Raw genomic sequence first — 11,478 nt, forward strand, 5'->3', positions numbered from 1 at the left:
AGGGGGGTCGCTCTCCAGCCCCTCCGTCCCTGGGGCTGCCCTCGCAGGCGGCTCCCTTCCAGCCCCCGGCATCCCGGGCGGGTCCGAGGGGGCCGGTGGATGCTCAGCGGCCGGCTGCCATGAAAGTTCCTTTGGGAACGTGCTCCAGCAAGAATAGGGGCTATTGTTCTCCTGGAGGGCTTCAACCTCCCTTCTGCTCTATCAAGTGCTTAGATTTCTCCCGGGAGCGAGGAGTGCCTGCTGCTCTCCAGCAGAAGAGCTGACTCCAGCCTTTCTAGTTTTTAATTGCGATGGGTGAATGGGAAGCTCGGGATAGTTGGACGTCCCACAAGCCCTGGGCAGGGGGAATGGCAGCTCCTGGATTAGTGCAAAGTACACTGGGCTGCATGCCCTTCGTGCCAGGGTCAGGCAAGGTCCTCTCCTGAAAGCTTTGGGCTTGCCCTGTCCCTTGCTTGGCATGGCCTGCGGGGGCAGCTCCATTGGCATTCCTTCTGGCCAAGAGAAAAAAAAGGGTGAAAAGAAGGTTTTAACCTTGAAACAATCAGTGATGGGATTTCTAGGGTCATTTCTAGGTGGGTTTGGTGGTCACTTGCTGATATAGCCAGCAGCACCTTGGTGTAACAGGTGGAAAATTTAAAGAGAGAAGATGGTGGGGTTCCCTTGCCCTCATGTTAACTGGACAGTGAAAAGTGCCAGTACGTTCTTCAAGGCAGGGGTGAGACAGTGGAGGTGAAGTCTGTGTAGGTTACCGGAGAGGGAATTACATTATTAGAAACCAGGTGGTGACGCAGGATGAGAGTGGGAAAAGAGATGCTGTGGTATAAGGAGTAGAATAAGAGTACTTGGCTAAGAAGGAGCCTTTGAATCCTGCTGTTGGAAGGCCCAACACACCCTGTGCCAAGGAGGCATGTTGGTGGATCTAACACATCTCCCATAGTCAAGGTGGTGACCTTTGGGTTGAGGAGGAAGGGAATGTGTTGTACCTGTTGCTGCAGTGGGTACGTGACCCTTTGGCTGGTGGGAGCTGCAGGACTGAGTGGGAAGCTGTGGCTTCCCAGGACACTGCTGTGCCCCAGGGCTGGTGTCTCTTCCTTCCACACAGATGACTGATGCTACTTATTTCTCCCATAAGTAGCCATCACCTCTGGCGGACTTTTTTGCTGGGTGAGGTTTGGATGACAAAAATGAAACAAGCTACATAACTTCCCACTGATGGAGGTGGAAGCCACTTGTTCCCCTCCTTGCTACTCCATGTATTGGCTCAGTGCTAGGAGAGGGGATTTTGGCAGCTAGAAATTTAGCTGCAGATAGCACGGGCAGTGGCTGCCCACGGATCCTGCACAGCCATTGTACTGTAGCGGCTCTGGGCAGCAAACCCAGCGCTGCTGCGCTTTGCTCGCTCTGCCAGCTCAGCACAGCGGTGGTGGGGGAGTTTGCTGTGAGCGTGCATGCAGCAAAGCAGCTCACACCTCCCTCTGACACAGAGCTGATGTGTAAACCTGGGCTGATACTGTGGCTGGAGCCAGGGAGGGGGTTTTGCAAGCCTTGAAGAGCCCCAGGGCTGCAAATCAGTCAAGTGCTCCTAATAAAACCTATCAGGCCAAATTCCTATCAGGCTTAATCCCATTGTCTCATCCTCACACTTAGCTCCCACCCATCCCTGTTTTCTTGGCTGGTTTCTACCCAGAGCTCTGGCTGGGATAAGGGTCTTTGGCAGCATCCTGAGTACGCACGTGCTACTGGAGGACAGCTGGGTCCCAATGTTGAATTCTCTCTTCCAGGCACAAACACTCCTCTGGGATCCCCTCTTGGCCGTTCCCCTCTTCTGGGGGAACGGCGATCACATTGTTTGGCCTCGTGTATCAAGGTGGCAAGTCTAATCCAGCACAGATTAGTTTTAACCTAGTTTTACCTTCTAATGTGGAATTCAGCCTGCCTAAGAGCAGGTGCCTGCTTCTCCCATCCTGGGCAGGCACGAGCATCCCTCAGCCCCTTCCCAGCCTCAGCAGGCAGGGTGGCTGGTGTTGAGCACTTCAACAGCCCAGTGAGAGCCTGGCTTTCTGGAGATGCCGTTTTGGAGACGGAGGAATGGTCTGACTCTGCTCAGGTTGTCTTGCAGGTTGCTGGGACTTATTATTGGCTTAGAAAAGTCTCTCTGCCCAAGAATGGCTGTTCAGGGCAGGAGCGGGGGAGAGGCTTAGGCTTATTAAGCAGTTCTTATTAATAGAACATGTCCCTTAAAATGGGAACTTTAGCAAAGGGCTCTAGGAGGAACTTCAGCCACTCTGAGTCTGAGTCACCAGCCCTGGGGGCTAAATTCCCCTGTGCTATTGTGAGTGTTTGCCTTATCGCAGTCACAGCCGGCTCCAGTACAATGCGGAGGGTGGAATGCCTTTGAAATACGCTCCCTTGTTGCTTCCTCTGCTCTAGAGCAGAGCTGTGATGCTGGTGGGCTGTCCAGTTTCCCTCCAGTTGAAATGCAAGGGGACTGGGTGCTAAATGTGTGCACAGCGTCACCCATCCTGCTCTCCTGCCATGCTGCTATCCTGTATGGATGCCACATTCCCTTCAGTCTTCACCATTTCGATGCTGCTTCTTGCTCCTGGAGAACTACAGCGCTCTGCTCTCACATCCCCTGTCCTGCTGCTAGGTGGAAGCTGTCTGCTGCTCCTGCAGGGCAGGAATGAAGCTGTCACCGGGTGGCCAGGAGGTGCTCTGGCCCTGTTTTGGTTCTCAGTGATGTTTGGCAAGCTCCTTCCACAGAGGCTGTTCAGTGGCAATGGCTGTGGGTAACATGACTCTGCTCTCTGGTGACTTCTCAGTGCTGAATTGGGCTTTGTGTTGGGCTGGCAAATAATACCCCTGGGTAGAAATAACTGAGATAAATGAAATTGAGTTGGCAAAGGAGGGCAAAAGAAGGAAGTGGGAACATTGCTTTTCACCACAGCTTTCAATTTGAATAGGTGTCCATGGTGATAAGGGAAGTCTGTGTCATGCTGGTTTTATGGGCATGGTCTCTGGTGTCCCATCTGGAGTTTGTGAGAGGGGAGGAGGGGAAGACAGTCACCTCTGTCCTAGTGGACTTCCTACAAAACCTTAGTTTAGTTGCATATAAAGGACTCGCCAAAGCAGTGGCTAACTGGCAGTGAAGGTTTGAGGCGTTTGGACTCATTTGGTGGGTGTCTCATTAGTTACAAATGATGCTGCTGGAGATCCTAGTCTTTTGGAGACCCATTCCTGCCTTCCTTGTGAACACAGGGAAGAGTGGTGAGGAACACATGCCCAGAGTAGGGAACAGCCTCAGCCCTCTATCCACTCTAACCCCTGGAGGGGCTTGATCCTGGACAGGCAGTGCATGAGCTGTGCAGATGTTAATGATTTCTGCACTGAAGAATGTGGTAGTGTTGCTGAACTCATATCAGTCATTAAGGGCTTGCTGGAGCTGGGCGGTGTGGGAGGGTAGAGACTGGAGCAAGACCCTGCTGCTTGCAGCTGCAGGGGGTGTTGGCAGGGCATAGCAACAGAGCTGGCTGTGCAAGCTGGGGTCTCTTCCTTCCATAACCTAAAGGTTTCTGAGGTGGGGCTAGGGAAAAGTGACCAGAACTGATCCAGGATTTCTTCTTTGGCCTGAGCAAGGTAGGGAGAAAAATGGATAGGCAGTTTGAGGGAGAGCCTGCTCCTTACCCAAAATACCCGTCCTCTCTTGGGTGCATGATATTCTGCAAACTTTGCCCATTCTGTTTGCTACCCCTCAGAGTTTATCCAAGAGTCTGAAATCTCTGAGATAAGAGTGTTTTTTGTAAGGAATAGGAGCCCGTGCTGGGAATAGGTGCCCAATCCCTGTGCATGTTTAAGCAGAGGTGTGGGGAGCTGAAACCTTGGGTGAGCAAGAAGAGGGGAACTGTTCATGCAGTTATTCTAAAAGCATGCTGATGGGAAATGGGGAGATACCAGAGGCATTCCCCTGGCACTGGAATTTTAATGACAAGGTGTGGAGGGATTCAACCCGTTTTCAAGTTTCCTGACGCTGTTGCTCAGATGTGGCTCTCTGGGAATTGAATATGTCTTCTGGGTGATGCTGTGTTCGTACATGCCCTCTAGGGTGTTTTCCTTTATATCTTAACCTTGGGGATACTTTTTCCCCCCCCTGTTTTAGGAGTTTCTCTGTGACCCAAAGTTCAGCGATGAAGAAGATCTGGAGGAGAAGTTGGCAGTGTTCAAAGGTGAGAACCCCAGAGGGTTTCCATGCCCTGTTTCAGCCTATTTGCTTTGAATAGGTTGTTTTTCTCAGCACTTGGATCTTCCTAGCCTGGGATTCTCTGCCAAATCCAAGTGATGGAGCTGGGATGGATGCTTCCCCCTTGCTTGTGGGACTCGGTGAAACTCCCTGGCAAGGTGGTTTTCCCACAGGAGCCTTTGTGCTTCCCTCACGTGCAGTGCAGGGATGTGTCACCCTGTAGACATCCTGCCTGGTGGCTGCTGTTACTGCAAAACCTGCTGTGTGGGCAAAACCCAGGGGAGCAGCAGAGGAGGATGGTTTCTGTCTAGATACCTAGACAAGCTAGCTGGTACAATTGGCGGAGCAGTAGCTGGACTCTTTTTTTATTCAGTGAGTAAGAGATCCTCTGCCCACAGAGCAGAGGTCTCAGTGGCTTCCTGAAGGAGTCTGGTCCTTCCCAAGCCCCTTGGTACCAGAAGCAACAGTAACGTGTCTCTAGTCCTGATGAAAGCCTAACTCTGGTGCATCAGCAGATCTGGGGCCATTAGGTTTGGGCCATTTTCTGGGATGGAGGATAGAGAAAAAGCATGGGGTCCTCTGGAGCTTGTCCTCAAAGGTGGTTACAGGACTAGATTTGACAGGGCTGTGCTGGGTGCATCCACTTTCTTTCCAAGCAGTGGCTGAAGGCAGTTGAGTAAACACGCCTTCTGCGTCACACTGCCCTCAAAGTTTGTCCTTAGCCTGGCTCTAACCAAATAAAGCCTGACCTTGCTTTCATTTCAGGCGTTGCCTGCTATTTCCCTTTGAATTTTGGCTTTGCAATCCAGCATGGAAGAAGCTAGCCAGGGTTTTGTGATCCCTTACCCTGCTGGGCACAGAGGAGCCTCCTGTGTTCCCTGTCCCTTTTATTTTGCCTTTTGTATGGCTTTGGCTTTTGGCTGCGGCCCCGCATTATTTTTCCTATCACAATTGGGGCTCTTCAAACATTGCAACTGGGGGTCATAGGCGCAGAATTCCCTGTAATGAGAGCCTTTGGCATCTCCTCCTGCTGCCTTGTGAGTTTGCCTCTGTGGCCTGTCCCGCTCTCCAACTCCTCCTCCTCCAACAATCATTTCATTGTGTGATGATGGGGGGAGTGGTTCTTCCCTGCTGTCCTTCCCACTGCCCTCCCCATCTGGGCCCAGGGAGCCCCCGTGCCGTGTTTGTGTAAATGCATTTGTCAGGGCAGGGACCACGCGTGGTTTTGCCCCACCAAATCCCCACAGCTGGGATGGGAGGCGAAGATGAATGTGCGATCCGAGGCTCCGAGCGCGATGATGTAAAGCTGCCTCTGTTCTCTGCGCTTTTGGCCAAGTGTCAGCTGTGAAGAAAAGAAAACATGTGCTGGGCATGGACACAGCAGAGCAGAGTTTGTGTCCCTGAGCACATGCTGGGGTGCCTGACCCCTGCTCAGGGAGGCGGTGGTTCAGTGGCACAAGGTTATTATGGTGGGATGGAGTGTGGAGAGAGCCAGTTCCACATAAAGCATTGCTTCAGCCCCTAAGTGCATGTGACAGCCCCAGTTTCATCTAGGATTGATTGTTAAATGCTTGAAGGTAGACATTTATTCCTGCCTGAAGCACAGACAGCTTTGGCTTGCACCTTGTGCTCCTGTAGGTCTGTCCTAGTCAGTTCCTGACAGTGGTAACCTACCAGCTGCGACCCTGGCGAGGACATGCCAAGCCATCCCTCTGCCTCCAGCTCCCATCAGTCCAGTTAACCCGGGACTTCCCTTCAAAAACACAGGTCCTGAGAAGGCTCTGATGTGTGAAATATCCCCTCTTCCCTTTGGCTCCTTAAATTAGCCTGCCACTTCTCTGTTCATGCTCATCTGCTTGCTGGTGTCCCTGGAGCAGAGGCAAAAGGTCTTTTCCTTTGGGGGAGAGGAGCACCCTAGGAGCTCTCACTTAATTTGAGTCCTTTGGGGCTGTTCTGAGGAGTGAGTGCTAACTGCAGGGCAAGCAGTGATTTCTCCAGCTCAGTGTGGATGGATGGTGGCAGCGGGCATCTTGCTCTTCTCATTTAGCAGAACTTGAGATGATGGGGGGGCCCCCCTGTGGTGCTGGGAGTTGTATGGTCTGTAAGACAGACAAATCCTTGCCTGAAGAGCTTAAAGTCTAAATGGGGAACAGCTAGTGAGGGCAGGGGGTGGGAAAGGAAGCACACGGGTGTGCCACTCCAAAGGTCAGAAGCAGCACAAGACCGAAATCCTGATTTTTTTCGAACTCAAATCAGCATTCTGTCTGTTACAGCATGCCAGCTTTTGTCCTGCAAAGCTAACCAGACCTTCTCAAGCAGGCTCTGCCTTTCTCTGAGGGTGCTGAAGTTGCCCAATTCAGCTGTGTTTGACAGCAGGCTGGAAGGGCAAACAGCTCGCTCTGGTATAGCTGCTCCTAGGTGTGTTCTTGGCTTCGCCCTCTTGATGTGGTCTTTGAGCATCTCTCCTGGCAGGTGCTGCTCTGGGAGTGCAGTGCAGCGCAGCCTTGGGAGCACTGTAGAGCCTGTCGCTTGCTATTGCAGGCAACTGCGTCATTTAATCCCCCTCCTAATCCGATCAAGCTTCATCTTGGAAGTGCTCAGTGTTTTGTTTTCCTTGCTACTCCTTCTGGGAGGCTGTTCCAGAGCTTTGTTTTTCTGGCTGAAAACCTTTTAACACTATTCATGGCTGGCTGATACCTTGTTCTCATGCCAGTGTTTCCCTTCAGCTTAAATGAAAAGCAGCCACAATTAAAGAGCACTTAACTCTAGAGCCCTGGAATTGAGATAAGGGTGCAAAAAACAGGTCTTGAGATGGTCTCCCTCTCTTAACTCTTTGCATTCAGTGGTACATCAATTTTATCCCCAAATACTGTATTTCATTGCTCTAATCAGACAGTGCTCCAAAGCCCTGCATACCCCCTGCTATAGTGTCCTGCTAACTTGCTTCTGTGTCTCTTCTAGAGAAGTACATGGAGTTTGACCTGAACAACCAAGGCGAAATTGGTGAGTGTCTCAGGGATGCTGGTGCTGGGCTGGAAAAGCAACAGCCTGCTGAGGTGGTATCTGCTGCTTCCCTCTGCACTTGTGTTGCTGAGGAGGAAAACCTGTGGGCCTTTCCTGTGTCCAGCCTTGCTCAGATCTTGATTGCCAGCCAGGAGCTTCCTTGGCTCTCCAGCCCCTGCCTCTCAGCTTTCTCAGTCTCTTACCTGCTTCAAGATCTAAGCTCTTCTCAGTCTTGTTCTCCTCCTGAGTCTCTGCTTAGCACCTCCACTTTTTTCTGCTCTAAATGCTTTTTTTTCCTTCTCCCTGTTTCTCCACTGAGGCTGCCTCAGCATTTCCAGAGCTGGGAAGCTGCAGGGCTTGGACAATCCTGAGTTTTGCCTGGCTTAAGACAGAAGCTGTATAAAACCATGAGCACTTCCAGTGCTGAGAAGCTCTTTGCTTTGCTGGGAGGGGAGTGGATGGAAGCAGGGGATGTGGGTGTGAGTCTGGCTCAGCTGAGCAGCCCTGGTTTGGGCTTAGAAAGCACCAGTTATGTAAAGATCCAGCCTTCTGCAGGCCTGAAGCTGCCACTGAAGTGTAAACACTGCATGGTGTGGCCTTCCAGGAGGCTGCTGTCCCATTTCCCTCCTCCAGCCGAAGTGGAGCCTGTGGGGAGCTGGAAGAGGCCTGACTCGGCAGCGCTGCTGTTTCCGGGAGGGAAGGGGCCGCAGGTCTCAGCAGGCAGCAAAGCAATGGAAGGAAATGGCCTGTGGCGATGGGCAGGGGAGCCCGCTCCCCACAGCCTGTTTGTCTCCAGCTTTAATCCCGGCATTGCTTCCCTCCTCCCCATCCTTGTGATTCTTGGCACCATGCTCTGAGCTACAGAGCAGTGTCCCTACTCATCTCTGAAGCGCTTGGAGAGTTGTCCCTCTTCTGCATGTGTGGCTCTCTTATCTTGAGCAGCACAATGCTGTGTACTGAGCAGTACAGCACTGAGCTGCACTGGAAGGCTTCTCTTGACTTTCAGCTACAGCTTAATGCTCTCAGCCCCAGAGCCTGCAGGTGAGGTGGTCTGAGGTGAGAACTCATGCCTGTATCTTTGGGGTTGGTCTGTGCTCAGTGTGGTCACCTGTCAACAGCACCGACTGCCTTGCTCTTGCAGATTTGATGTCTGTCAAAAGGATGATGGAGAAGATGGGGGCTCCAAAGACCCACCTAGAACTGAAGAAGATGATCTCTGAGGTGACTGGAGGGGTTAGCGAAACCATCTCATACCAGGACTTCGTCAATGTGATGCTTGGGAAACGCTCTGCTGTGCTTAAACTGTGAGTGTCCCTGGGAGGGAGTGGGGGAGATGCAGGACCTGAGCTGCCGTGTTAGTGAGCTGGGAAGCAGAAGTTGTTCTGTCTGGTGGAGGTGGAGCTGTGCTTGTTTGGTGCTGATGGAGAGGAAACAAGGACCCTTGTGAAGGGGGCATTTACAGAGAGACATGAGAGGGTGTAAAAGCTCATTCTCTCCCTTTCCAGAGGGTGTCCAGGACTCAGCACTGCAGGACTTCTTCCTATCCCTTCCCTGTGGCTTCTTCTGGCTTTGGGGACACGGGCTTCCCCTGTGAATGGTGGCAGGACTCGAGTGGTGAATTATGGTCCTGCCAACACCAGCAGCACTAACTCCTGTTTCCAACAGGATGCTCCGTCCCTGCCTGATTTTGGAGAGACAGGCGCTAGATGGAGAGAGAGAACACATACTTGAAACAGCTGGCTTGTGCTGGAAGAGGATTTCTGCAGTGCAAGCTGCCAGCACCAGCCTCCCACGGCCCCCTCTGCCCTCTCGACAGGGCTTTGAAAGTCCTGCTGTAACAAATGGCTTCCCAACACTTGTTTGGCTCCATCTCCACCTTGGCTTTTCCTTTCACAGCCACAGAGGCTGGCCCTGCTTTTATGTCTGTAACCACCATGAATAGGAGCTGCTCCTCTCCATCCCCCTTACCCTTTCTGAAGGCAGCTTTAGAAACACAGCCAACTTTCAGGGCAGGTTGGGAGAAAGGATCTTGCTCCCACCTCTCATGTGGTCCCTTTAAGCCTGTATGTGCTCGCTGGTGATGAGTCTCCCCTCTCCCCACTGAGTGCCCTGTGTCTGCGCATTGGGATGCTCCTCTTCCAAGTGCACACAGACTTGTGACCCCCCTGCTCGTCCCTTCTTTCTCCGTGGAAGCAGGCTGAGCCATATCTTCTATCCTTTCCCCTCAACTGCAACAGCTTTCACAGATGTGTCCCTTCTCTTGCTAACAGACGCCCCATTGTCCCTTGGACTCTGTAAAGCAGGAGCAGAAATGTAAAACTTGTCCCAAGAGCAGTGCAGCCCTTTGATCCAGCGTGGCAGCTGGCATTCCCAGCGTAGCTGCGCTCCTCAGGGAGGAAGACTGTGCTGGTGGTTGCAAAATGCTTGAGATTCTTCTAGCCAGTGCCTTGCTCCTTGTCTCTGTCCTCTTCCCTGGCTGTAATTGCTGTTGCTTGCTTGATGCTGGCTTTTGACTGTTCTGCTGTGTGGTTATGGACAAGGTAGGCCAGGGACGGTATTTGCTTTTATGCATCAGGAGAACCTGGCGTGCAGTGTGTGCCCAGGGGATTTGGGAAGTGGCTGTCTAAATAAAACTTGCTAATCCTCTGGACTCTGAGAGGAAAACCAGCAGAGGTTTTCGGAACCCACTCCTGGAAGCTGCCGGAAAAGCAAAGCTGCCTGCCAGGCTAGCAGCACTGCCCTCTCATGGCTTTCTCCCCTCTCTTAGTTATCAGACGCCCTTTGCATATAAGGCAGATGGTATTTTTCAGCAGATAATTCCACCCCCAATGACAGGTAAAGATGCTTTTTTTTTTTTTTCATTGGTATTATCTCTTGTGTTTTTCAGGGTCATGATGTTTGAAGGAAAAGCCAATGAAAGCAACCCAAAACCTTCTGGTCCGCCTCCAGAAAGAGACATAGCCAGCCTCCCTTGAAGAGGACAGGCTGAAAAATTGGCACTGTTTGCTTTGCTGGTCTGTAACAGAAGTTACCTCTGCTTTGTTACTCTTTACTGTGGACAGTCCTAGTTTTCAACTAACCTGCCTTAGAGGAACAGCAAGGGAAGCTGGAGACTCCCAGCTCACATCTTTCTGCTGCATCCCTTAGCCAACTTGATTTGTTAGACAGAAGCTGTAGCACCAAGTGTAATGTGAGACCAAAAAAAAAATAATCCTGTGATCTTACACTTTCCTTTGCCCTTTCTGCATTTCTCAGACAAGGAGCTACTTTCCTCCCAGTGTATGGATTCAGAGCTGTGCTTGTCATGACAGGTGACGGGGCCTTGCTGCCAGACATTGAGTGCTTCTCTGACAAAGCCCCTGACAGCAGCTTCATGGGTGCAAAGAAATAAGTGCCTTCTCTGCTCCGTCCTATGCTTTCTGACTTTGGACTTGTTCTTCCCCTCCTGACCTCACCAAAACACAAGTCAGGTTCCTGCTTTGGTGGCAGAGTCACATCCTAGGTGGATGTGGGGAGGTGCATGGACACCAGAGGTTTGCCTGCAGAGCCTTTAAGCTTGGAGGTGGGCATGGCTGACCGCAGGACAGCTTCTGTCTGTGCTGTGGGTTCCTCCTGCAGTCAGATCTCGGTGGGTCCAACACCAGCCACTGCAAGTGAGGATGGTTAAAGCTACCTTAGGGACCCCCTTCCTGATAAATCTCCACTTGGGTCTGATCAGGAGCATGACCTCTGAACGGGTGGTTGTCTGTCCTGTCCATCCAGTATAGCAGCAAGCCTGCGGTTACGCCTTTGCAGCCTCTCAGGAAGGCCTAGGGGAAATTAAACCTTCAGATGAAAGGAAGCTGGGTGACCAAACTGTGAGCCCTGCCACATCAGTTGTGGATAAGGATCTGTCCTCATGCAGCTGCTCCATCCCTCTGATTTTTGCAGACCTCCCCATATGTCTTCCAGCTTGGTCCCCTGGGACTGTTGGCTGCATTTCCCTGAGGAATAAGCCCTCAAGTCTGCAAAACAAGAATGGCTGTAAGTGTGGAGTATGGGCTGGGATCCAGATGTGGCTGAGACTGTGCAATCCACACTCTGGTTACTTCAGTGATTCTTGCTCTATACACAATTTCTGGAATACAGATGTTTGTTCTTTGCCCTTTCCCTAAAAAAGTTCTGGGTGGCTTTTAACTTCTTTAAAATCATGGTTTAATAATTTTTAAAGGAAATACAGATGATTAACTCTACTAGGC

At 51.6% G+C, this 11,478-nt stretch overlaps 1 protein-coding gene across 1 annotated transcript; it reads left to right on the forward strand.

The window, feature by feature from the left end:
- Positions 1–4,160: 4,160 nt before the first annotated feature.
- AIF1L (allograft inflammatory factor 1-like) lies at positions 4,161–10,448 on the forward strand. Its single transcript, XM_010186981.1, has 4 exons — positions 4,161–4,223; positions 7,199–7,240; positions 8,382–8,544; positions 10,128–10,448. The coding sequence occupies exons 2-4, from the start codon at positions 7,207–7,209 to the stop codon at positions 10,213–10,215; spliced, it is 285 nt and encodes a 94-aa protein (XP_010185283.1). The 5' UTR covers positions 4,161–4,223; positions 7,199–7,206; the 3' UTR covers positions 10,216–10,448.
- Positions 10,449–11,478: the final 1,030 nt, after the last annotated feature.

This window comes from Mesitornis unicolor, unplaced genomic scaffold, assembly GCF_000695765.1.
Source record: "Mesitornis unicolor isolate BGI_N332 unplaced genomic scaffold, ASM69576v1 scaffold30296, whole genome shotgun sequence".
In the NCBI taxonomy this organism is placed as follows: Eukaryota; Metazoa; Chordata; class Aves; order Mesitornithiformes; family Mesitornithidae; genus Mesitornis; species Mesitornis unicolor.

Coding starts and splice junctions, on each gene's coding strand:
- AIF1L (XM_010186981.1), top strand. CDS start 7,207: ATGGAGTTTGACCTGAACAACCAAGGCGAAATTG. Junction 7,241..8,381: donor GAACAACCAAGGCGAAATTG/GTGAGTGTCTCA, acceptor TTGCTCTTGCAG/ATTTGATGTCTGTCAAAAGG. Junction 8,545..10,127: donor CGCTCTGCTGTGCTTAAACT/GTGAGTGTCCCT, acceptor TGTGTTTTTCAG/GGTCATGATGTTTGAAGGAA.